This window comes from Hippopotamus amphibius, chromosome 8 (genome assembly GCF_030028045.1).
Source record: "Hippopotamus amphibius kiboko isolate mHipAmp2 chromosome 8, mHipAmp2.hap2, whole genome shotgun sequence".
NCBI classification, from domain to species: domain Eukaryota; kingdom Metazoa; phylum Chordata; class Mammalia; order Artiodactyla; family Hippopotamidae; genus Hippopotamus; species Hippopotamus amphibius.
Genome location: NC_080193.1, coordinates 20,568,676 through 20,594,235, shown reverse-complemented (window position 1 = coordinate 20,594,235; position 25,560 = coordinate 20,568,676). Strand labels below are relative to the sequence as shown.

At 51.6% G+C, this 25,560-nt stretch overlaps 2 protein-coding genes across 3 annotated transcripts; one reads left to right on the top strand and one right to left on the bottom strand.

Annotated features, from left to right (window-relative positions):
* Nucleotides 1-445: 445 nt before the first annotated feature.
* Nucleotides 446-10,938, top strand: CDK2AP1 (cyclin dependent kinase 2 associated protein 1). The gene is made up of 4 exons (XM_057746792.1): nt 446-791; nt 5,323-5,420; nt 7,097-7,223; nt 10,103-10,938. The coding sequence occupies exons 1-4, from the start codon at nt 737-739 to the stop codon at nt 10,168-10,170; spliced, it is 348 nt and encodes a 115-aa protein (XP_057602775.1). The 5' UTR covers nt 446-736; the 3' UTR covers nt 10,171-10,938.
* Nucleotides 10,939-12,022: 1,084 nt separating this feature from the next.
* Nucleotides 12,023-25,491, bottom strand: MTRFR (mitochondrial translation release factor in rescue). Of its 2 annotated transcripts, XM_057747251.1 has the most exons (4): nt 25,388-25,473; nt 22,946-22,995; nt 15,087-15,394; nt 12,023-13,503 (listed from the first exon to the last, which is right to left on the bottom strand). In XM_057747251.1, exons 3-4 carry the CDS (start codon nt 15,366-15,368, stop codon nt 13,261-13,263), a joined length of 525 nt encoding a protein of 174 aa, XP_057603234.1. In that variant the 5' UTR covers nt 15,369-15,394; nt 22,946-22,995; nt 25,388-25,473; the 3' UTR covers nt 12,023-13,260. The 2 variants fall into 2 exon arrangements, with proteins under 2 accessions (XP_057603234.1, XP_057603233.1); XM_057747250.1 differs by lacking the exon at nt 22,946-22,995 and having other exon boundaries at nt 25,388-25,491.
* Between the last annotated feature and the right edge of the window lie 69 nt (nt 25,492-25,560).

Below are 25,560 nucleotides of genomic sequence, written 5' to 3'. Positions count from 1 at the left end.
GGCCGCCAAGGGGTTAAAAACCACTTAACACGGACAGCGACGTGAAATGTATTTGAAATCAATGTCAAGAATTGGTTGTTCTTATCCTGGGGAGTAGCCAGACCTCGGCGTCTGGAATGATCTACGTGCTTAAAAATACCACTCCGCCACCATTTTCTCCAGGTAATTTTCCATCCCTGCCCCCACAGTCAAGGGGAAAAAAAGTAATTCTGCAATCCTACCTAGCTTTAAAAAAAAAAAAAAAAATTCATTGGTACAAGCACAAATCTCCAGGCGCCGCCGGCGCAGAAGAAGAAAGGGACCCGCGCGGGCCTCGGGCGCCGCCGGGACCCCAGCCCCCCAAACTTTGCCAAGTTGCGGGCGCCCAGCGCGCCCGGAGGCGCGGGGCGCGGCCGCGGGCGGAGCCGCCCCCTGACGCCGGGCCGCGGCGCGCCGGGCCGCCCCCTCCCGGCCCGGGCCGGCCCCGCTGGCTCCGCTCAAAGTTTGCGGCCGCCCCTGCGCCCGCGCGCCCGCCCGATGTATGGGTGATATACTGCAGCGGGTGTCAGGGTGAGGGACGGCCATATTTGCCGGTGCGGCCCGAGCCGTCAACAACAAAAAGTGCGCGGGAGCTCGGCGGGCGCACGGACGGGCGCACGGACGCCGGGGCCGCCTCGCCGCCGCCCGGCCTCGCCGCCGCCGCCGCCCTCGCGGGCCGGGCCCCGCTGCGCCCCGGCGCGCCCCGCCGCTCGGGGGGATGTCTTACAAACCGAACTTGACCGCGCACATGCCCGCCGCCTCCCTCAACGCCGGTGAGTGAGTGCGCCCCGCGGGCCGCGCGCGCCGCGCCCCAAGTGCCGCCAAGTTGGGGGTCCGCGCGCCCGGCCCCGGCCCCGGCTCCCGGGGGCCCGCGGCGGCCGGGGTCGGCGGGCACTGGGTCCCGGCCCGGGGCAGCGCGGCCGCCGCCGCCATGATTCCGGCGCCCGCGCTGCCAAAGTTCGCGGGTGCGCCCCGCGCCGGGCCTCGGGTCGGGCCGGGCCGGCTCAGGGCCCCGGCGCACGGGCGGCCGCCGCGGTCCCCCCCACGCCGGCGGCCGAGGGCTCGTGGGGAGCGCGGCGAGCGAGGGCGGGGGAGGCTTTCTGGGCTCCTTTTTCCTCCGGCTTTTGGGCGGCTCGGCGAGGGCCCCTGCCGGCGGGAGTCGGGAGCGGCCGGGCCGCGCCGGGAGCGGGGCGCCGGGAGCCGGGCGCGGGCCGCCCTTGGGGAGCTGGGGGCAGGCCCGGGCAGGGGGCCCGGGCTGCAGGGGTGCACGTGAGCGAGGCCGGCCCACGCGCGGGCGGCGCTGCGGGGCGGCGAGCGTGCCAGGTGCAGCCGCCCCCGAGGGCGCGGGGCCGCCGGGGTCACCGGCGGCGCAGGGGAGCTCGTCGGTGGGCGCCCGCCCGGCCTGGCGCGTGGGCCGGGGTACCCAAAACGGGGCGCGCGGGAGATTCCCTCAGGCGGGCGCGGAGGGAGAGAAGTTGGAGAAGATGGGGGGGCGTGTTTCGGGGTACCTGCAGGCGGAGGGTGGGGCCGTCATTTCAGCTGGGGCTCCGCCATGTCGGAGCCCCCAAGTCTGACTTTAGAAGTCCCCCTCCTGCAGAAGCCGGAGGGGCCGTCCTCTCCCTTCCCTGGGGCTGGAGCTGGAGCTGGGCGGTCCCAGGAAACTCCGGCAGAAGTTGTCAGGCAGCTTCAGGCTGTCCCGAGGGTCTTGCCCCAGGGAGCGATTTCGATGTGGGGAGGGGAAGGTAAAATTGTGGGGTTCAGAAGTGACCGGCTTTGTCCCTTCACCAAGGTTGTCTCCTTTAGACTCTTGATGGGAAACAAACTTCCAAAAAAGCGAGGTGCTTTGGGGCGGGGTGGCTTGGCAGGGAGGGGATTGGTCTTGCTGGTCAGAAATGCCACGTTGGCAGTTGGCCGAAAGTTTTGGGCTTTGTCTCCAAATGTTGACTCCATAACCTCCAAAATCTGAAGAGGGCCCCAGAAAAGCAATATATAAGTATATGCATATATGTATATAGGGTGTGTGTGTGTATGTATATATGTTAACTTCTTGGATACAGATTTGAGGATTGGAAAGGGTTAGATTCAGGGTGTGGGTGGGTGGGTAGGGGGATAGCTGAGTTGGTCCAATCTGGGCTCTAAGCCCCAAGAGCAAACAGCCCCTATTTTCTCCTCAAATGTTCTCACCTCTTCTGGGGTCTGTACACCTTACTGGGAGACAGGGCTTTGTGACCATATTATTTCTTCCTGCCTCCCTCATCTGACTCAGGGGTGGGATGGGTGGAGGGTCTTGCTGCCAGCCTGGGCTGGCGGGAACTCTCAGGCCAGCCCTGGTGCAGTTGAGGCAGGGGCCCTAAAGCCGGCCCTTTGGGGATTGAGGTCACAGAGTGATAGAGGCACCCGCTCGGGACCCCTGAAGCCCTGCTCTGGGCTAGCTAGCACCTGTATACAAATTTTCTCCTTTTTCCTATGGTGAACTCCAGGAGCAGTGCTGAGGTCCCCAGATCTCTGGTGTTTTGGTGGGGGCCTCCCCCTCCCCGTGGACCCCTTTAGAAAGCTCGGATCTCCCCATGCCACTTGCATCCAAGATGGACTCTCCGCTGCCGCTCCTCCGGCTTCCTTGTCATCATCCCTCACGCCCTCCAGCCCTGCCTCCTGCTCGCGAGTTGCCAAGCCGCGGCCTGGCCGGCGGTGGCAGTGGCGGAGTTAGACAAAGCCCCCGCCTCCCCGCCGGAGAGCCCCCCCAGGCGCCCCAAGTGGCGGGAAGGCCGCCAGCTCCCCAGGCCCGGGCCGCTCTTTGTCTGGCGTGGGGGCGGGGAGCCGCGCCTGGCCCCAGGAGCTGCTGGCCTCTGCCAACGCCTCCCTCAGCTCCGGGCCCTGCCTGGTCCCCGCACACTGCGCGCATTGTCTGCGATGCTCCGAGAAGGCCGTGCTCACGCCCAGTCTGGTTTTCTCCTTGGCCTCCGGCAGCCGGCCTGCCGGCCCTCCCTGTGTCTGCAGGAAGGTGTGGGCATGAGTGGAACTCGGGGCCCTTGTGCCAACTCTATCCAGGGCCACAGACGCCCCCCTCTGAACACTGAGTGAGGGACTGGCACTGGCCCAGAGTCGAGGTCACCTACCACATCACTGGGCAATGGGAAAGCCAAGCTCTGGGCTGTTGACTGACTCCCCACCCACTACCCCCCATGCCCCCAACCCATTCCTCCTCCTTCCCAGGAGCTAACCCCAGCACCGTGGAAGAGCAGGATCTAGAACCTTGAGACGTTCTGTTGGGAACCGTTGCCTCCAACAGGTGGAGAAACTGAGGCCCAGAGAGGGAAGGACCTTGTCTTAGGTCACACAGCAGGGGGTGGCGCAGCCCTTGCCTGTGGGCGAGACACGTGGGTCGGGGAGGCCAGGAAGACAGACTAGCAGTAAGAGGAGGAGGGCGGGAGGTGGTGCAGAGAACGCACAGGAGGTGTCCAGCTCCCCTTCTGCCAGGGTTTTGGAATCTTCTGGATGCTTTGAAGTGCTGAGCAGTGCAGTGGGGCCCCCCCGCCCCCCGCCCCAGTCTTGCATTTAGCACCTTGACCTTACAGAGAAGTGTAATGACTTGTAGTGGTCGGGACTTGAACCCCTGCCTGGGGTGGTGAAGCCTGAGCTACCCAGACCGCACTCACCACCCACATCAGAAGGTCAGGAAATTGGGGTTTGACTGATGTGGTGAGGGGAGCGGGGGGACACCCGCCCTGCCATATTCCTGTGCTCTGGCCACTGCACACCTGCAGTTGCCTCGGACGGAGGTCACAGACATGCCTGTAGTTCTGTAGCGCAGTTGTTTCAGCCTTTAGCGGTGTAGCAGTGAGGCTGGGAGCTGCGAGGTGCCTAGTCCCCTGCTTAGAGGTGGCAGAATCCTTGTTTTCTAACTGGGCATTCTGTGCTTGAGCATAAATCGGGGTCCCGGTGGAGAAATCCAGGGCAGATCTGAGACTGAGGAAGATTTGTTGGGTACACAGGTATCCCCCGCTCCTGAATGGAGGGGCAGGTGTGGGGTGTTACCCTCTCCTCTGCTGTGTGGCCTGGTGCAGTGGCCACCCTCTCTGGTCCGTGTTTCTCTGTCTGCAGTGAGGGGCTCCAGGGCCCCTTCCAGCTCCTGCAGCCTGAGCTCCTGAACTTCCTTCCTCCCCTGCCCCTCCCCTTGCCTACACCAGATGAGCAGCTGGTCGGTTTGGCTGGCCTGGCACCAGCTGTCCATCCCCGGGGCCAAGTCTGCAGAGCCCGCTGTGTGCGAGACAGAGACCGTTTGGCTCCGGGGGCGGCAGGCAGAGGGGAAGCTGCTCCCCGGCCGGGCGTGGAGGCAGGCGGGCAGCTGCTGAGGAGGGCTAGGTAAATTCTCCATGGTTACCGCTGTTTGTAATTCTGCAGGGCATCCTTTACCCGCTAATGGCCACTCGGACGCCATTATGGGTCTGCATGCTTCCAGCTCCTGAGCTGGAGCTGGAAGATTCCCTGCTGAGGGACTCCCAGCCCCCATCCAGGAGACTTCGTTCTGAGCTGGGCCCTGGCCCCACGTGGTCCCTCTGTTGAGGGACAGCATCTCCCAGTGTTACAGTCCATAAGTGGGGTCTTACCCCTCCTCTCTGGGGGTGCAAGCCATCTGAGCATAGACTCAGACCATCAAGAGTCTTGTCCCCTCTTTGGGGAGGGGTGACGGGAACTCAGAGAGGTTGAGGGGCTTGTCCGAGGACACACAGACAGGCTGTGATGTGCTCCAGATTCCTGACTTTGTGTCCATTATACCAGTCCCCAGCCAGGGTGGGGTCTCAGAAGCTCTAAACCTTCCCCTGTCTTCCTCATCATATAGTCCAGCAGAGGTTTGGGTACACAGGAAGTCTTAGCCCAGGTGTGGACGGGCCTTAGTAGCAGATGGGCTCTTGTGGCAGCCATGTGTCTCTAGGGTGTCAGCCTCTAGGGAGCAGGACCCAGGGAAAGGGGACTTGCAAGGCTTAGGCTGCGAATAGCGGCAAATTTCATCTTTGCTACCAGTCTTGACTGCATGGATGGGAAGGATTTCTGTGGTTGACTAGCAATGTCTGCTGTGGTGGTGGGTGTGAAGAGCAGTGGTCTGTTAGCTACATTTTACTATCAGTCATCTAGGCTGAATGCCAGCCATGGCCAAACTAGAGAACAGGAGTAGGGTTCTCTAGTCTCGGAGACAAAAGACCAGTGTTGATGGCATGAGACCTGGGCAGGGGGACTCAGAGTCCTTACCTTGGGTACAGTTAGCCAGGGCTACTCGATTACCGACTCCTGTCTCCTCCCCTGTAGCTGGGAGCGTCCACCCGCCCTCCACCAGTATGGCGACATCTTCACAGTACCGCCAGCTGCTGAGTGACTACGGGCCTCCATCTCTAGGCTACACCCAGGTATGGCAATGGGGGTGGTGCGCGGTGGGAGAGGGTCCTGGGGGTGGCCTGGGCATGGAGGGGAGGCGGTGGAAGGAGCAGAAATGATGGAGTGGTCATCCGAGCTTCCTTACCCCAGGGCCCTGGCCGGGCTCGTGTTCAGGGCTCAGGGTATCAGAATGGAGAAGTGGCAGGTAGTTTCACGGGGGACACTGAGTGACCAGAAGGGGTGGGAGAGCCCAGAGAAGGCCGGAAGCTCCGAGAGCCACAGTTCCTGTTGGGGCCATCACCCCACATGTGTCCCTGGTGGGTCTCCTCGTGCCTGGTCCCTGGGGAAGTGAGGTCTGGCCTTGACTCTGGATCTGAGCTTGGACAGAAGAGAGCGGACCCTGTTCTCATTCACTCCCCATAAGGTCGTGGCCCACAGCAGGAGGACGGGCCCATATCCTAGTGGGTCCAGCTGGGTTTCATCGAGAGCTGGTGGTCCCTAAGTTTACACCTGGTTCCACCAGTTACGGCACCGTAACCCCAACCTCGCCGAGACTTGCTTTCCGCACGGGGCTGGTGGGCCACCAGTGGAGGCAGCTGCCGCTCCAGCCACGGCCGCTGCCAGGGAAGTGCTGGTCAGTGGGGGGACCCGGGCCACCAGCTGGGAGAGTCTCTCCTGTGGCTGCAGCTCGCGTTCCGAGGTTGCCACCGAGGCCGGGGATGGGGTGGCGGCTTGTGGCCATGCCCCGCCAGGCCATCCTGCCCCCGGAGGGGAAGCGGGCGCGGGCGAGGGCCCCCCTGAGGAGGTGGCGGCGGGAGGACGGGGCCAGGCGCAGCCTGGACAGACCCTGCAGTGCCCCGGCCATGAGGCGGCGGCCAGAGGAGAGGAAGGAGGACCGTGGGGCCCAGGGGAGGCGCCTGGAGGCTGCTGAGGAGCTGGATGAGGAGAGGAGGAAGGACCAGGAGGAAGGACCGGGAGGCCGAGAAGCAGAGGCGGCAGAGGAGGGAGGAGCAGGCGAGGGCCTCCCGCGGGGAGGTGGCTGCCCTGAGGCAGCTGTGGGGGGGAGGATGGGGGGGAGGAGGAGGTGGGGGAGGCCTGGGGGAGACCCGAGCAGGCCGCCCTCACTGGTCTGGGTGTTTGCTTGGGCTCTTGGCGGGGGTCTGGAGAGAAAGGGTTTCTGTGTGGTGGGCCCTGCCTGTGCGGAGGATGGATGAGGTTAAATACATCCTGGGCTCTGTCTGGGTGGGCTTTGGTGATTTTTGTAGTCCTGCTGACCCCAGATGTGGCCTGCGTCGCGTCCACTCACTCTGGACCCTCAGCACCTGGGGATCACTTGCCCCTCCATCAGCTTCTTCCTAGGAAATTCTCTGGGAACACTTTCCTGTTGACAAGCCAGACTTTTGTTTTCTTCATTTGAGATCATAAAAGGGCTTTCTGGAGACTGTGGGGAGGTTGCTTTGCGTGCACGGGGACAGTGGAGCGGCCCAGCTCCCTGGTCTGTGCTTGTCGCCCGGCGGGGACATCCCTGGCCTGCAGCGGAGGCAGCTGCCCTGGAGTCGGCCCAGGCCGCGCTCCCTCCACCACCTGCCCCGGCTCGGGCCTCTCCCCTACCCTGTCCTAGCGCAGCTGCCATGCTGTGGGGTCCTGACCGTGGCATTGGGGTCATGTTGGGTTCAATCCTTCTGAACCCTTTTCTTTTTGATTCTAGGGAACTGGAAACAGCCAGGTACCCCAGAGCAAATATGCTGAGCTGCTGGCCATTATCGAAGAGCTGGGGAAAGAGATCAGACCCACCTACGCGGGCAGCAAGAGCGCGATGGAGAGACTAAAGCGAGGTAGGTCGTGGGCCTGGGACGCCCCTGACCGGTGATGCCTTGCTGCTGGCCGGCCCCACAGCCCTGGCCCAGTAACGGTCTTGAAAGATTTTCTGGGCAAAACGGAGGGTCGCAGATGGAAGAGTCCCCCGCGGCCCAGGGGCTCCCGTTTTGTTACAGATTTACCATAGGCTGTGGAGGTGTTGGGCCGGGTAAGTGGGTCTGTGGGATGTAGACTTGTCCTTGGGATCTGATGGGAAGGGGCTTGGCAGCCAGTTGTCAGATGCGGCGTCTAAGAAGGGAAACCCCGGGGACGTCCCTGGTGGTCCAGTGGCTAAGACTCTGCACTCCCAGTGTAGGGGGCCCAGGTTCGATCCCTGATCAGGGAACTAGATCTCACATGCCAATTAATTAATTAACTGATTGATTAATTACAAAAAAAAAGGGGGGGGGGAAGCCTGGGACTTCCCTGGTGGTCCAGCAGTTAGGACTTGGCGCTTGCACAGCAGGGGGCACGGGTTCCGTCCCTGGTTGGGGAATTAAGATCCTGCGAGCCTCGCGGTGTAGCCAAAGGAAAAAAAAGTCTTTGTACCCAGATCCTGCAGCTCTGCCTCTGGCCGGCTCCGCTCCTGTTGGCCAACACTGGTCTGAGGAGTCCCGGGTGGCCCCGGGTGGCGGGATCCCCACCGGGATGAGGCCTGTGACTTGGGGCCATGGGGGCCTGCATTGCCCTCTGCTGTCCTCTTTGGAGCGGGGCCCAGAGGGGGCGTGTGGTCCATCCTAGTCTGGGGCGGGAGAGTGAGAACATTTTGAAGTTCTTTCCTGATTGAAGAGAGAGGGAGGGTGGGAGGAGGATGCCTCAGGAAGAAAGTGACTCACGTGAAGAGGTGACTGGCCAGCTGACTTCAGAAGGCGGTGAAATAGGTTGGTTGCTGCTTCATGAAGTGAAATCGGAGTGGAGAGGAGAAAAGGATTTCTATTTTAGGAGGTGGCAGTTCAGAGCATGGCTTATGTGCGAACTTAATTTTAGGAGGGATTTGGGTGGGGGGGGTTCTTAAGGTTAGAGAAGCAACTTTGGAGAAAAGCGAGAGGGGAGCATTCTGTGGCCATACGTCTGGGCCATGATGGGGGGCTGCCGTTGAGGCCACGGCTCCGGTGATGGCGAAGGCTGGCTGAGGACAGGCTCCCACCCAAAGCAGTAGCCTGTTCCTGACACCTTTGTGAAGAGATTGGCTGATTGCAAAGCTGGATCAGGGAATAACAGGCATGGGTGTGGGGAGGGCAGGGGCTGGCCGTTAGAGGCTGGAACGGAAGAGGGCTTGCGTGAGAGAAGGAGCTTAACCCCAGTCCAACCCTGGGGGTCAGGTGGGCATCGCTCTGCCCACAGTCCTGGTAACTGGAGTGCTGGTTACCCGATTGCAAATGCCTGGGAAGATGCTGGACCGCGATGTGTGTCTGACAGGCGATCTGCAGCCCCCCAGCAAAGCCAGCAGTTCAGGTCAGCGCTCAGATACACCTGGTGACCGTTCCAGGGCACATCTTGGGCAAGCAGCTGATCCCGCAGTCACCCTAACCAGCTGAGCAAGCTCGCCAAATTATGTCCTAGCAAGTAAGAAGGGTCATAGGTGCGAGGGAGTCAGGTGCCAAAGATGTTTTTTGCGGGTTTTAATGGTGAAAAAAATAAGATTTTGTGATGTGTGAAAATTATGTGAAATTTAAACTTCAGTGTTGTAAGTAAAGGCTTGTTGGAACGTGGCCACACCCATTGCTTATGTAACATCTGCGGCTGCTGTCACAGTACGACGGCAGAGTAGGGTAGCTGCGACAGTGGCTATACAACCCTTTACAGAAAGTCTTTGGCATAAGATTTGTTGAAGTAGAAACATCTGAGTGACTTTGGATGTCATTCCCACTGCCCTCTGGGGGTCAACTCTTGGAAGGTATAGATTCTTGGTGTCTCTTAAAACGAGATCACTGTTTCATGAAGTTCAGTAAAGCCAAAAAGAAAAAAAACAAACCCCAAACAAACAATAGATAACTCCAAAACTATAGAGATAAAAGGTAGGGGAGGGACTTCCCTGGGGGCGCAGTGATTAAGAATCTGCCTGCCAATGCAGAGGACACGGGTTCGATCCCTGCTCCAGGAAGATCCCACATGCCAAGGAGCAACTGAGCCCATGCACCACAACTCCTGAGCCTGTGCTCTAGAGCCAGTGAGCCACAACTACTGAGCCCACGTGCCGCAACTACTGAAGCCTGTGTGCGCCTAGAGCCCATGCTCCGCAACAAGAGAAGCCACCGCAACGAAGAGCCTGTGCACCACAATGAAGAGTAGCCCCTGCTCACTGCAACTAGAGAAAGCCCACACGCAGCAACAAAGACCCAAGGCAGCCATCAATCAATCAATCTTTAAAAAAAAAAAAAGATGAGGGGAGAATACTAGTGCAGAAGATGGCGCCAGTCCCCTGGGGGGAAGGACGAGGTGGTGGACCAGGGTGGCCTTGAGTGAGCGTTCGTCTTGACCCGAACCAGGGAGGCTGCCTGACACTGTCGAGCCCTTTCTAGAATTTAGTGAAAATAATGTTTTGAAGGCATGGAATATCTAAAGTGAGTCCGTGGTTAAAGAACTTGGGTGGAGACACACATCCTGTCATCTGGATGGTAGCAGAGAGTAGTGTCACAAGAAGAGCACTTGCTGGTTGTCACCTTGAGTGCCGGAAGAAGCTTCAGGGAGACATGGCGAGGAGTTTTGGCTTTGAGGGATGGGATGGGGTTTGAGTCCTTGGTTGCAGGTCTCGAGTTCGCTCCAGTCTGAGGGTTTCTCGGCTGGTCTGGAAGGACCCTCCTCCCCTGCTGCCGTGGGTGCTGCCGGCTGACGCCCACCTCTGCTTCCCTTCCAGGCATCATCCACGCCCGAGGACTGGTGCGGGAGTGCTTGGCTGAGACGGAACGGAATGCCAGGTCCTAGCTGCCCTGTGAGCAGGGAAGGTTTTCCTTCTTTCCTTCTTCTTGCCAAAGGAGGAGTTACAGTTCATCTCCCTTGTTCAGATGAAACTTTGTTTTCAAAATGGTAACTGTCTGGTTTCTCCTACCCCTGCCCCTCCCATGGTTCACTAGGCTCTGAATCTGCTGGCTCTGAGATTGAGGAAAAATTTTGCAGTTGATTAGGAGTTACATTTTAAATAGCTAGGAACTACCCAGGTGGTTGTTGTTTTTTTGTTTTAAAGCATTGATTCAGAAGATGCACGTAAAAGTTACCTATCTTACAGCAAACTAGTTTGCCTCCAAAATACCAGTGTCTCGCTCTCCTCTTTTGAATACATTTCTGTTACCCGGATTGTTCTTTGTTCTTTTTTCATAAGCTGATATAACTTGAACGGTTTTTTGGTTGTTTTTTTTTTGTAGTGCAGACTTGACAGCACACTTAACCTATTAGCCGGTCCCCTCGTTTGCCATACAGCATAGATTCTGCTTAATGTAACTTCTTTTTTGCTTAAGCATTTGCATGACTATTAGTGCTTTGAAGTCAATTTAAAAAATGCACAAGTTATAAATACAGAAGAAAGAGCAACCTCCCAAACCAAATCTAACAAGGATCCCTGAAATTTTTCCTAAGACTGTATGTAGATTTCATTTCTGCCTTTTCTGTAAGTTGATCCAAACATCTGGAAGAAAATGGAACTGTTTGCATCTTTGTATTTATTACTTGATGTAATAAAGCTTATTTTCATTAACAGCTTGTATTGAGATGTGGGTTTCTTGAATTCTTGGTGGTATTTTAAAGAACAGCTCCTCAGTGAGCGGGGGTGGGGGGCAGTGGAGACAGGACACCTGTCAAAGGGCATTTTCCCACTTCCCACCTGGTCCAGAAATGTTTTGTGTGACAATGTCAGTAGCACAGCGGGCCAGGGACAGGATGTGTTGGTTAAGTGAGAAGGCAGGGATCAGGGGAAGCTGCACTGTGGATGCATGTTAACTGCAGCAGATGTACGTGTGCGCCAGGAAGGAAAACCAGAGTAGAGGCGATGTTACTGATTCCGCCCTTTCTGTGCACCCCCCACGTAGGCCATTCTGTTTTTAGGACATACCCTGTGAGCGTTTCCGTTTTTTTGTTTTTTTCATATAACGCAGCCACTAAACTCGAGCTAGCTACTTCATCCTGTTCTGACCCGAGTAACTACCTGCCCTGGTGCTGGGAAACCGGGTTGCCTCGGATGTGTTGAGAATCCATGGGGTGGCCCCCAGCAGTGCCTTCCAAAGAGACTTTGAGGTCATCCTACTACATTCCTTACGTGCTGATGCCCGTGTAATGCGGATCTGCCATGGTGAGAGGTAGACTAAGGCAAAGGCAGGATGCGGTCAGTTTTGCAGGCGTGAGGCCGGGTGCCGGCCACGACAGCTCTAAAGGCTGGAGGAATGGGTGCTAGGAATCGGCTTGTCTGCATCTTTTTCATGGACATGACAGGAAATTCAAAAGGGTGCAAGAAAAGAGACAGAAATTAAAGCTTCTGTTCCTCTTATCTGAAGCTCCCCAAATTCCCTTCCACTATTACGGTCTCTCGTGTACCATTCCAGATACTTCGCTTGGCTACCTTCTAAAAGGAGGTTGGAACTCGGAAGGGCCCTGCACACTGGGCCAGGAGGTCCAGAACCTTTGCGTAGAGCTAAGCTTCCAAACCAGGCCACTCTGAGGTGAGAAGAGCCTTACCTGGCCTCCTTACAGGTAATTTTATTTGGATGCATGCAGTCTGGTCTTCAATGATGAGGCAGACCTAGTGTCTGACAGTGGCCTCCGCACCTCACGGTTTGTTTCCCTACTAGTTGTATGCATAAACGCCAGATGGGTTCTAACAAACAAAGCTACTAACCATGCCTAAAAACCCCCAAGTAATCTGTAAGGTCAAATCTGGCTTGAGGGATGGTATCAAGCAAATTCACAAACATCAGGTTTTTATTTTTTATTTTTAGGCACACAGGCTTAGTTGCTTTGCAGCATGTGGGATCTTCCTGGAGCAGGGATCAAACCCATGTCCCCTGCATTGGCAGGTGGATCCTTAACCACTGCACCACCTAGGAAGCCCCACACAAACATCAGGTTTTTGAAACCTCATCTCTTATAAACTTACTACTTGTAAATCAACATACAGAGAATAATGTGTGTATTTCCACATCAGAGAGGTTACTTGTCAACACAGTCTATTAATCTAATGGGGTAAATGGGCAAGTCATGTGCTACTTTGTAAATCATTTGCCATCTTGTTTTCTTTTATTCTCTTCATCTGACATTAAGTTGACATCTACGTATCACTGAGCAGTGACCTCCCAGCAGATGACAAGGGCAAGGCTATTGTTTGACTCAGTTCTATAGTTTTCCACAAAGAGTCCGTTACTAATATTAATGCTTTTTCTCAAAAAATATTTTCATTTGGGAACTCCGTGGCAGTCCAGTGATTAGGGCTCTGTGCTCTCTCTGCCGAGGGCCCGGGTTCACTCTCGGGTCGGGGAACTAAGATCCCACAAGCTGCGCGGTGCAGCCCCCCCAAAAAATTTTCATTTCTAACTTTTGATAATAAAACAAGACACAGTCACACAAATCTATAGCTTAAAAGGTGACATACTTTTTTTTTCTTTTCCTTTTTTTTTGGCCACACCTCATGGCATGATCGTTCCCTGACCAGGGATTGAACGTGTGCCCCCTGCACTGGAAGCGTGGAGCCTCAATCACTGGACCACCAGGGAAGTCCCAAAAGGTGACATCTAACTACTGTCCAGGTTAAGAAGCAGAACTCTGCAGCCGCCCAGAAGCCCATCTAAGCCCTTTGTCACAATGACAGCCTTTCCTCCCCCGCTGAAAAGTACCCTGTCCTTCTACACTGATGACTTCCTCGTGTTTCTCTATAGTTTTATTCTCAAAGTGTGCATCGCTGTTCACCAGTTTGCCGCTTAGAAACTTTGCTGTCCCTGGCGCCGGGCACACACTCTCCTCTGAAAGCACCGTCACAGCCGCGCTGGCGGTGGGGCTCACGGCCGCCATCCCTGGAGGCATCGGCAGGTGCTCTCAGTCAGAACCTGCAGTCCTTTCTCCGGGCACATTTTTACTTGATTCCCATTGTTCTTTCAGGAGTTTCTTTTTCTCTAGGGTTTCCTTTGCTCTTTTTTTCCTTTCTTGTTTTCTCTTCTCTGCCTCTCGTTTTTCTTTGTAAACAGGACTGTTTTCACCATTGTAGAAAACATCCACTTTCTCTTGCAGGATTCTTCGAGCTAGCTTTCTGTTTTGATCCACGGATCTAGTCTGGTGGCACTGGAAGAGATAACATTTCACTATGTGAAAGCCGGTGTGTTCTGAGCAGACCTCAGGAATCATTCAGTTCAACCTAGTCCCTTTACAGAGGGGTCAGGCCCACAGAGGCAAAGCCACGCGTCAGGAGTCCCAACCGGTCAGTGACAGGACAAAGGCCGTACCCTTTCCTGCCTCTGCTCGGCCCCCGCCCAGTCCCACACCCGAGCCTATTATGCGGCTTTCACTGTGACTATTCCAGTATTAGGAGTGTTGTTTTGTTTAGAAGTAACAATAGCCTTCAAATAGCTTAAAGTCCCAAAATAATTTTGAAAACATCAACCAGTATGTCTAAGCAAGACTTGTGTGTGCCCCTTTTATAAACATAAAGTTCTGTCTGAAAGAGGAAAATAGCCTCTTTGTTATTACTCAACCATAATATTTGTTACATGATATCTCCGTTATTACCGGCAAGTGCCTTGCAAAGCTATTTGATAAAAGAAATTCTGTGAAATCAGGGTCAAAGAATAGCGCTAAAAGCAAATTTGGAGTAAGTTATATAAAATAGGTTAAACAAATTAACTATGTCAGGTTTCAAAATTTTATTTGTTGCTCATGAATGACACTTTTGTCAAGGAGGTAAAGAAAAATGATTAAGATTTTAACTTATGTGCTCTTGGCTCAAAAACGTGGCAGCGAAGAACAGGTGTTAGGGACAGACTTTGGGTTCCATCTGGGTTGACTCCTGCAGCTGTGGGAACCTCTCTGTGTCTCAGGTTCTACATCATGAGTGTGGGCTTGTGAGGATTAAGGGTTAACGCAAATGTGAAGCTGCTCAGAACAGGGTGGCCATGTGCTCACGTGATATTTAAGTACTTGCTAAAGGTACCACTGGTGTATGAAAACCTGCCTCTGCTCTCTCCGCTGCGCCTCAAGGCTTGTGCTGCCTTCAGGGCCCTGGAGATGTGGGATGGACTGACAGTTCCAGAGAGGCCTGGGGCCACTCCCAAACCAGGAAACAGGAGAAAGCACTGTACCATTTCTTAGAGGTTCAGAGTATGTTGACAGCTGGCGATAGTCTGATCAGAGGTTGCTTTTTTATATTCAGCAGGAAGACGCCTACAGGCAGCTATGCCCAGCGTTTTTCTTCTGAGGGCTGAAATCGGTTTCCCTCAGTTACCTCCCTCAGTCCTTCTCCAGAAGGGTAGGTGTCACTGACATGTACCAAAGAGGGGAAGGAGGGGCATGGAGGGTGCGACCATCTGAGTAATCAGCCAGGTGGCTGAGGGCTGAGCCTGCTGGAGGACAGCATGGGCCCGCGTGCTGCCCGGGGGCCGGAGCCCGTGGCAGAAGCACACCGCTCTCTGCAGCCACCCTGCAGCCCAGTGGCTTGACAAGCACTGTGGGGCCTGCCAGGTTCAAGGACAGCAGCGATAAGAGCATGGCTGCAAAGGATCCTGGAAGGAGGCTCCTGAGGAGGTTCTGCCTGGGAAGAGCACTTGGGGCCGGGCACGAGATCTACAGTCCCCCCCTCTACTGCTGGGGCCATGGTGAGAACACATTTCACTCAGGAGCAACCAGGGACCCCCGTGGCCTCCTTCCTCTACCTTGACGACGATGCCCGAGGGGACGTGCTTCAGCACCACGCAGTTGCTTGTTTTGTTGGTTGCCTGGCCCCCTGGACCATGTCCTTTTACAAACTGCTCTTCAAGTTCACTCTCATCCAGGGAGAGCAGAGCGGGGCGGTCCTTCTTGCCTGCCGCCTGGACCAGAGCAACCGCTGTTCCAGGGGATGAGAGCGGCGGCTTCTGGCAGAGCCGGAGTCCCCAGGGCACTGTGCACACTCTGGTCAGCAGGGCAGGAAACTGGAACAGAATCGAGGTGCTCATAGCACGAGGCTCTGCCTGCCCAGGACCTGAATCAGACAGAAAGGACAGCCCTTCAGCCTTGTGTGCTTTCAAGGTTATAATTCAGGTTCTAAGATCACCTTTTACGAACCCGTTCAGATGATGACCACCCATCTGGCAGGCAGGGGATTTAGAAAATTAGAGCAGACACGATACTCGGCATCACACACCCTCTCCGGCCCTGCATCGTCTACTGTGTTCTCAGCTGTATGTGCCCTGCCAGCTGATAAATATTTTCTTAAAATGGACCAAAAATATCTTCAAAGCACCCAGAGGTGCTGTTTTCTCAGGAAGGAGAGGCTTTGAGCAGAAACTCAAAAGAACAGGGCTGTAATCTGATAAGGAAATATTACATAGCACATCAAGCAAGAATTAGGATTGGAGTCAAGTGACATTATTTAAGTGTGTGAGAATCTTTGAATTCAAAATGGGAAGATGACAGTATGTGATAGTCTATTTTATAGCTGAGCTTAAACAGTCTGACAGTAAATATCACTATCAATCAATGTCATGATTGTTTTTTAATGTTTCCAGTTTCATGGATTTGAATAGGAACATCTGTTCCCTCAGAAGCACTGCCAATCACATGATCCAACTGGTACTCATCCTTAGAACTACTAAGTCAACCGATTTTTATGAAGGTGCCTGTTAGGTTCAAAGTACCAGGCGAGGTACAGGGAGTGACATGAGGTCAAGAGAGCAAGATGCTGTCTTCCTGGAACTCACAGTCTAGTCGGAGAAGATACTCAAGAAGAAAGTGAGAGGGGCTGAACAAGAGATTTCACTAACTACTCCAGACTAGCGTGAGGCTGAACCATCTTAGTTGACAGATGTATACAGAATAACACCCATGAGGATGTGGTGACTCGCACAGGCCTTTGCTTTTTATTCGAGGGGAGGAAGGCAGAGGATCGGAAAGGTTTTACCCCTTTTCAGAGATCTACATACTCCCCATGCGAACAGTCAGGGGAGTCACAACTTTGACCCATTTTCTCCTCTGGAAAATGGGACTAAGCCTTCTCCAGGCATCCCACACAGGCTTAGACTAAAATCAGAGAAAACACTATTCTGGAAAGGATGTTGTTGATACCTCTGAAGGCATGAGACTGGTTTTTAGCTAAATCCCTGTCACCCAGGTGGATTTGGGGAACTACAAATGTACTTCTTGACTGGGGATTATGTAGGCACTAAAAACAGATGTATTGCTGTTTTTAAGTATTTATGTATTTATTTGGTTGCGTTGGGTCTTAGTTGTGGCGCACAGGCTCCAGAGCGCCGCAGGCTTAGTTGCCCGTGGCATGTGGGATCTTAGTTCTCCAACCAGGGATTGAAGCTGTGTTCCCTGCATTGGAAGACGGATCCTTACCCACTGGACTGCCAGGGAAGTCCCGTGTTGCTCTTTTTAACAACTGCTTCCTGTGAGGCTCTAAAAAGCTTCTTTTACCACTTCAAACCTTGTAAATTCTAGCTCATGGCAACTGGTCTCTAACACAGGTACAAACTAGTTTACCTAAGCCAGCTTCCTCAGCCAAAAGTAACAACATCCACCAAATTATTTCACTAGGTTTCTCTCTGCTCATTTACCAGCAGTTCTGATGGCTAATATCCGCAGAGCGCAGCACTGATCCCTAGATGAGCTTAATGCAGACACATGCCAGTAGGTGTTGCTTTCTTGTAAATATGTGTATTTTCTGTTATTTGAAATCCAAGTGCCTATCTCAGTTATCATTACAGATGACACCGGTCATTTTTTTTTTTTTAACGTTAACATAAATAATATATTTTAATGAAAATAACTATTTTCCAGAACAAAACAGTTAATAACGAAAATAGAAGCCTCACCTTTTTGAAAAATTTTAAATGTCTGGCCTAATAGAAGATAGCTGGATTCTCATATTTGACCTTACACTCAATCTGTGGCAGTACATTATTTGGGTTGAAGTATATGAAAAAAGTTCAATGTCACACAGATATGGAGGTGGAAAAGGGGAGAGCATTTTGAGATAATTCAGGCAATTCTTTGATTTGACAGACACCGGTCATTTTTAGAGTGAATACAGTATGCTTCATCTCTATCTCTACAGTTTCTATAGAAAATATAATGAAATATACTTTTCAAGCCTTAGGCCAGTGCTAGTTTTCAATCCAATAACTGACATCATGGTCCAAACTCATATCGGCCTGGTGAAAAGTATGACTTTCAGCAAGTTCCGTCAGTCCAGTTGGGTGATGATTAAGGTGGTGGTGGCTCGTAAGGTGCTCCATGGCTACCAAGGGAAATATTTTGAAACACAGTATGCCAGTGAAAGTGCTACTTTAAAAACTGGTTCAGGGACTTCCCTGGTGGCACAGTGGTTAAGAATCCGCCTGCCAGTGCAGGCACAAGAGCCCGTGCTCAGCAACAAGAGAAGCCACCGCAGAGAAGCCCGCGCACTGAAGAGTAGCCCCCGCTCTCCGCAACTAGAGAAAGCCTGCGTGCAGCAATGAAGACCCAAGGCAGCCAATAAATGTTAATTAATTAAACACAAAAACAACTGGTTCAATTTATTGTGTGTGAAATACGTCAGAAGTATCTTCAGGAAAAGATAAAAATAAACCCAGGCACATTCTCTGAAATCTCTACGACAAAGAATCCGCTCCCTTATAAATGACGAGGTGAAGGAGACTTAGTCGATATCCAAAATTTCCCTCCCCTCATTTCTGCTTTCAATCCACAGAACAGAAGCCCTTTGTGTATCAGACAGTGGCTAGCCCCTGGATTAGGTTCATGGAACAGGAGCCCGGTACCTCTCTTGGGGCTTCTCTTCCGTTAGTGAATCTGACCAGGCAGGACAGCAGTGGAACACAGTGCAGCGACAAAGAAAGGAAGCAGGTCTGAGAGGGTGAAACTCCCAGACAAAGGGCGGAGAGGAGAGCGCTTTTATCAGCTGCTTTGTCACCAGCCCACTGAGTTTCAAATCTACCTTTCTGTCCTAGTTCAGGGCTGACACACACAGGAAGGTCTCCCACCCAACTGGAGTTCAAGACGGTCCCCAGTGTTCAGTTACTGGCTGCTTTGTTTAACAGCTAATTCCAACGGCCAATCGGACGATTCCAAATACTTTTAGTATCTCTTGGAGCTCTGGCTCTACTCCAACGATGGATAAAAATGACAAACACACCCGTGGTTCCACTTCCCCCAAGCCCAGAGAAGAATATGGATTGGATTTCAGTTTTTGTGATACCCACAGAGCAACCCAAAGTCTTTCAGGAACAAGAAAAGCAGCTCCAATTAGAGCTCATCGTGACATTAAAGAAAGAGAAAAATGGTAGCAGGCGGTGTGAATAAGGGGAAACCAGCAGTCACGACAGCGTGCCTTGATTCCTTTCCTTGAGTGTGGCCTCAGGCCCGGGCTGGTGCTCTACCCTGAGTCCCCTCGGCTCTGCTTTTCCTTGGGAGATGGTGTCTGCACTAAACAGCTGACTGCAACTTAGGCTAAAGCCGCTCTCTCTCACTTGATCAAGTGAGAGATAACAGGGCTGATGCCTTTACAACAGGGAACGTTAATTTGTTCAATGAATATTTTCAACATTACTATGTGCCAGGCATGGGCCTTGATGACTCCAATGAGCCTGCAGCGTAAAAGGAATTAAGACGTCTGTGAGTAAGATACATGCCAGAGCCCGGAATGGTTCTCAGACTTCACTGTGCCCCTCAGGCACCCGGAGGGCTGGTTATTGGGACTTGGAAGCTGCACCCTGTTAGGTGCTTTTATTCCTGATGGGATCCAGCCGGCACACAGTCCCTTCTCTGGCTTCCACAATCAACCCAAACTGAGACTGATGCCAGGCTCAGCTCTGGAACGTGGCCTGTGACCAGAGCAAACAATCACAGATTTAGGACTTCCCTGGTGGTGGAACCCAATGCAGGGGACATAGGTTCAATCCCTGGCCTGGCAAGATCACACATGCCGCGGAGCAACTGAGCCCGTGCGCCACAACTAGAGAAAGCCCTTGCGCAGCAACGAAGACCCAACACAACCAAAAAACAAACAAAAAACCATTCACAGATTTAAAGAAGATGCAGAGAGGCGAAGCTTGTTTCACCAACAGCTCAAATGCTCTGGAGAGTGGTAAGGGGATGCTACTGCCTTTGTGTCTCTGAGACAGAGAGAGGATATTTGAATGTGGAAGACAGGATTTCAACTCTGGACCCACCTTCTGGATGCCATTTGCCTAAAATTCACTGTTTAAGTATTTTTTAGAAAGGTAGAGCACTAGTTTCTCTTAGCCACAAGTTTCACGGTTTATTAACCTTGCAGAAATGTCATCCAAACTAACTGAAGGAACAGATGTGGAGATTTGCTGAAATGGGGTGCTTTAAGCTCACTTTCACACACAGACAAATCCCCTAGGGATCCTGTTAAATAGGATACGGCTCATTAGGTCGGGTGGGGCCTGAGCCTCTGCATTTCTAGCCAGCTCCCAGGTGAGGAGGTTGCTGCCTGCCATCCTAGCTCTTAGGACCGTCTGACTGCTGGATGAGGGCCCCATGACCGTGGTGGCACTGCTGGAGATGGAGAAGGTGTAAAGGAGAGGAAGAGAAAAGAATTAAATGAATATCGAGTTGAGCTGAAAAAGCAGGCTGAAGTGGTCACAAGCGGATTGAGAAACTGGGTCACCTGAAAAAAAGAACATCAGAAATGTTGCTTCTATTATATTAATGTTCTAGAACAGCACTGTCCAACAGAAATACAGTGCAAGCCACATGTAAAATTCTACATTTTCTAATAGTCACATTAAAAATAGTAAAAAGCAACCTGTAACATGTAACCAATATAAGAAATTATTGAGATTTTCTTTTTACATGAGGCCTGCAAAATCTGAGGTGTGGCCACACTTACAGCCCACGTCCGTCTGGACTAGCCATGCCTGCTCGTGGCTACCGCAGTGGATGAGGGAGCTCTGGAATCCTGCTCTCAGAGTGTGGTCCACAGAGCAACAGCAACAGCACCACCTGGGAGCTCGTCAGGAATGAAGACTCTCGGGACCTTCTAAATGAGAACCTCCTGGTTTTTTTGCTTTTCGTTTTTTTTTTTTTTTTTTGGTGGGGGGGGGGGGGGGGTGCCACGCCAAGAGGTTTATGGGATCTTAGTACCCAATCAGAGATTGGACCCGGGCCCTCGGCAGTGAAAGCACAGACTCCTAACCACTGGACCACCAGGGAAGTCCCAGAGAACCTGTGTTTTAATAAGATCCTCAAGTGATTCAGAGGCACACTGAAGTTTGACAAGCAAAGGACACAGGAGTTTGCAAGTTCTTCCAGCTGCTAGGACAGACACTTTTAAGAGCCGTTGTTTCGGACTTCCTAGGTGGCGCAGTGGTAAAGAATCCGCCTGCTAATGCAGGGGACACGGGTTCGATCCCTGCTCCAGGAAGATCACACATGCCACGGAGCAACGAAGCCCGTGCACCACAACTATTGAGTCTGCACTTTAGAGCCCGTGAGCCACAACTATTGAGCCCAGGTGCTGCAACTATTGAAGCCCACACACCTAGGGCCGTGCTCCACAATAAGAGAAGCCACTACAATGAGGAGACTGCACACCGCAATGAAGAGTAGCCCCCGCTCTCAGCAACTAGAAAAAGCCCGTGTGCAGCAACGAAGACCCAACACAGCCAATAAATAAAAATAAATAAGTTTATTAAAAAAAAAAAAAGAGCTGTTGTTTCTTATCTTTATAATGTTTTAAGAAGTTGAGACCAGAAGTCAGGAGTGCTGATTACCTGCTTAGTCATGGTCTTGTTTCCCCCTCCCGAATAAGGAGATAAAATAGGCCTCAAAAACAATGACCTAATCAATGGTGAAGGACCAGAGTGAGCTTTAAAAAGACAAAATGGCCAGCTGATGGCACCAGAAGCTAAGTGAGAGGGTGATTTTCTGAGAAATGCTTCATAATAATCTATGCTTCATACGTGAGTTTTGATGCTCCCTGCCAAACAGGGGTGAAGATAAAGCAGACCTTTCTCTCCCTTCTGCATGCAGCTCAGCCTCCTCTTCTCACTGCCTGAAACCCTTACGAGAGCTGGAACACCTCCCCAGTCGGAACCCCTGGGAACTTCGGCTCAGGCTTGAAACAGACCCTGTCATTTCCTAGGCTGGGGGTTCTACACTGGAGATAAAGCATCTTTCAGTCACAGTAAGTGTTTCCAGAGAATTACTTCTCAAATAAGAAAATCACAATGAGGGGACTTCCCTGGTGGTCCAGTGGTTAAAGCTCCGAGCTCTCAATGCAGGGAGCCCGGGTCCGATCCCTGGTTGGGGAACTAGATGCCACATGCTGCAACTAAAAAAAGATCCTGCATGCCACAACTAAAGATCCTACATGCTGCAACGAAGATTTATTTATTTGGCTGCAACTGAGAACCAGCGCAGCCAAATAAATAAATAAATATTAAAAAGAAAAAGAAAGGAAGAAAGAAAGAAAGAAAATCACAATGCATCAGGAAAGGACAACAGAGCTGTTATCCTTGATTTGAGGGGACAAGAGCAAAAGGAGACTATTCTGAGTCTGGGCTAAATTTAATAGGCTTACTGCTACACAGTTCAAGAGACACTAATGAAGTAGATAAAGAGAACAGCTTTCAATTCATACAATACCAACATCCTGTTCAGTTTTTTTTTTAAACGGAAAACTTGGAGTCCACAATTACACCTGTTCTATTTGGGTGCAAGATTGTGATTTTCTCCTATTTATGGCATCTGACAGGAACTTTATAATTTATCAACTACACTATTAAAATAAGACAAACACATAAAAAAGCAGCAATAACTACACTCCACATTTTCCTCTAAAAGTCTCAAAGACTATTACCATTAATGATGTCTTGTATTTGTTTAGGACTTAGGTTTTCAAAGCACGTTCAAATACGTTATTGTATTGAATATTTCATACAAATAAAGAAAAGAAGGGATGCGGAAATTCCCAGGTGGCGCACTGGTTAAGAATCTGCCTGCCAATGCAGGGGACATGGGTTTGAGCCCTGCCCCAGGAAGATCCCACATGCCACGGAGCAACTAAGCCCGTGCGCCGCAACTATTGAGCCCATGTGCCGCAACTACTGAAGCCCACACACCTAGAGCCTGTGCTCCACAAGAGAAGCCACCACAATGAGTCCATTCACTACAATGAAGAGTAGCCCCCACTCACCGCAACTAGAGAAAGCCTGTGTGCAGCAACGAAGACCCAACACAGCCAATAAATAAATAAATAAATACATTTATAAAAAAAGAAAAAGAAAAGAAGGGATGCATACTGTGTGGGATCTTTCAGGAAGACTTATTTTGGAAGAACATTAGGTATTCCATTTTTTTTAAACTAAATTTGACCTTCTTGTTGCTTCTTTATCTTTCATAACATCTCCAGATTTGTTCTTCCCCAGCTCCTTAAAAAGTGTCAGCTCATTTTCCTCTACTTTCTCTTCTTGACTCTTCCTCTTATCTTTTTGTCCCTAAAAGGCCATACTACTTTGTAGTCAGTGTGACCTGCGTGAATGTCTTGACTCCATGATTTACTCACTGTGCAACTCTGGCCACGTTTCCGCCTCTGTAAAATGGAGGTAATACCACCTAGGAAAAGAATCGTACACGTTGCCACAAACGTAAATCACTTAGTAGCGCTTTGGGTCCCTAAACTACAAAGCTCAGGAACCTCTGGCTAACACTGCAAGCCCAATCTGCAAACAGATTATTTCATGGGCTTCCATTTTAGAAACTCAGTGAAAAGGTATCTAGAGCGTGACCTGCAAACTCTTTTATTTGGTATGGTCCAATTTAAGAAATACTGGGAAACCATGAAGTGACCGAAGACATGCTGTTTGGTGAGGTCATAATTGTGGTCTATGAAATCAGGTGCCAAAGAGATAATTATGATGCCAAGAATATAGCTTGACTTCCCAGCAGGTTCAAATTGAAAGATAAAAACTACCTTCATCAAAGCAAGTCCTGGAATAAACATAGAGATCTTTAGGAATTATCTATTATAGTAAGAAAAATCATGAAAGACAGGAAAGATGAAAAAAGTCATATTTAAATGTACACCTGATCATTCCTTTTCATGTTCAATGGTTAAGCCATAAAATTTTAGAGTTCCTCATTTTTGCTGTGGAGAAGTGCCCTCCCTCAACCCCCAGCCATGACAAGCTGTTTGGTTATAAAAATGAATGACATAATAAAGTAACACCCTAGTTAAAGCACATTAAACGCCTCAAACAATTAGCGGCCACTATTGCTGAATCTTAGCCCAATCAGAGTGAAAGATCTCCACTCAAAACTGTCAATTTGAAGCCTTGATGGCAAAAGAGGAATACTTGAGCAATGTGATGTTATGATAAAATCATATGGTAATCACACCCTTATAAAGGCATAAAATAGTGGTATAAGGTTGTATACAAGTAATCCAAGATCTCCAGTGTGAGGAAAGGGGGGTTAAATTAGATGGTTATTATACTTAATATACACTTGAATTTCTGAAGCCTTCTACTTCTGTTTTCTACATTCAGAAATAACTTCTATGGACTTTAAAAACCTCCTCACTAGCTGTTTTAAAGCTTCTCTCTAATTAGTCAAAGGCAATTTCCACTCTGAATTTGTAAAAATTAAGACCCTACCAAAGAGCTTAACCTAAATTAAAAAATAAAGTGAGTAACCTTACTAAAATATTTCATATCGGTTGGTTAACAAGATAACTCACTTAATCAGAATACTAGCTCCTGCCCATGCTGGCTTATTAAGACATGAATAGATTTTTTTTTTGAAAGTTACCTAAAATCACATTGCCACAAACAAAAACACGCTCAAACTAAACAAAGTCCATGTGATTTCGAAGCGAAAAGCAATGATCTCCCACGTCTTGCATGGTTGGGAACTAATCTTTAGTACTTGGTTTTGGGGTTAACATTCTTCTTGCAAGGAAACACACCTCCCTTTGCCTGGAGCTGTCTCAGGAATCCACTTTCCCATCCTTGTGTGAGTGCAAGATTCTACAGTATCTCAAGTAATAGATTTTGTAACCAACTGAAATTAGTGATAAAACTGCTTTTTGTTTTGTTTTTGTTTTGGGGTGGACTTGAAGCATAGTCGCTGAATACAGAGCGGTGTGCTTAAAAATAATCTGATTTTGGTTAGGTATTACACGGACATAGTTCTGATTGGTGGATTAACACAGTTGGGGGGGAGGCTTCGATTTATTTAAGCTTGAATCTTCCACACACAGATGGGGTTTTGGAGAGACTGAATTTTTACTGTTGAGACAGACTTGTTAGGTATTCGTAGGAGGCTCAGATCAGATGAAATGCCTCTTGGCAGATTTGTTATTCCAAGGGCAAATAACATCTGCTCCATCCTGGCTTCTCAGGCACACCTAAGGACAGGGCTGGCCAAGTCCCTTCACTGCGGGCTCTGGACACTCGGAGGGAAATCTAAGAGCTAGAAGGACCTTAAAGGTTAAGGAACTTTCGTCTGAAAAACGCGGACTGACCCGTGCGTGTGAGATGGGCTGGGGGCCCACGGGGAGGGACGCGGGTTCTCTGTGGTCCTTCGAAAGGCTTGGCAAGGGCAAAACACCCACGATGCCTAAAAGGGGCCCAGCTGCGTGCTAACAGCTCCCTAAGGCTCTGCCGAGCAAGTAAATGGGCATCGTTCCATTTGTCCTCGGGCCGCGGTGGAACTATTTTCTCCACAGCGGTGGGCTCTCCTCCCGCCGCCGCCCCCCCAACCCCAGTCCGTGAAGAGCCCCAGTGCCGACCCCCACGAGCCTAGGGTAAACCGGGTACAGGGAAAACGTAGCTCAGGTGTCCGGGCGGCTTCACCTTCCCGCCAGCGGGGCCTCGGGTCAATGGGGCTGCGCGACTCAGAGTCGCAAACGGGGAAATTCAGGGATCCCAGCTCCCAGTCCTGTCTGCAGAGCCCTTGACAATCGTGGGCAACCGTGTGGGTGCCAGGCTTCTCCGCAGATGCTTACCTGACCTCAAGACTGGCCTCCCGCCCCCAACGTTCTCGGGAAAGCGGAACCGTCGCAGGAGCTGCATCGCAAACGCGCTCCCGCACCTGCGCACGCGCCGTGCTCCTGCCGCGGCTCCCCTCGCAGACCGGAGACCTGTTTTACGCACTGCGCATGCGGTAAGCTGAGGTTTC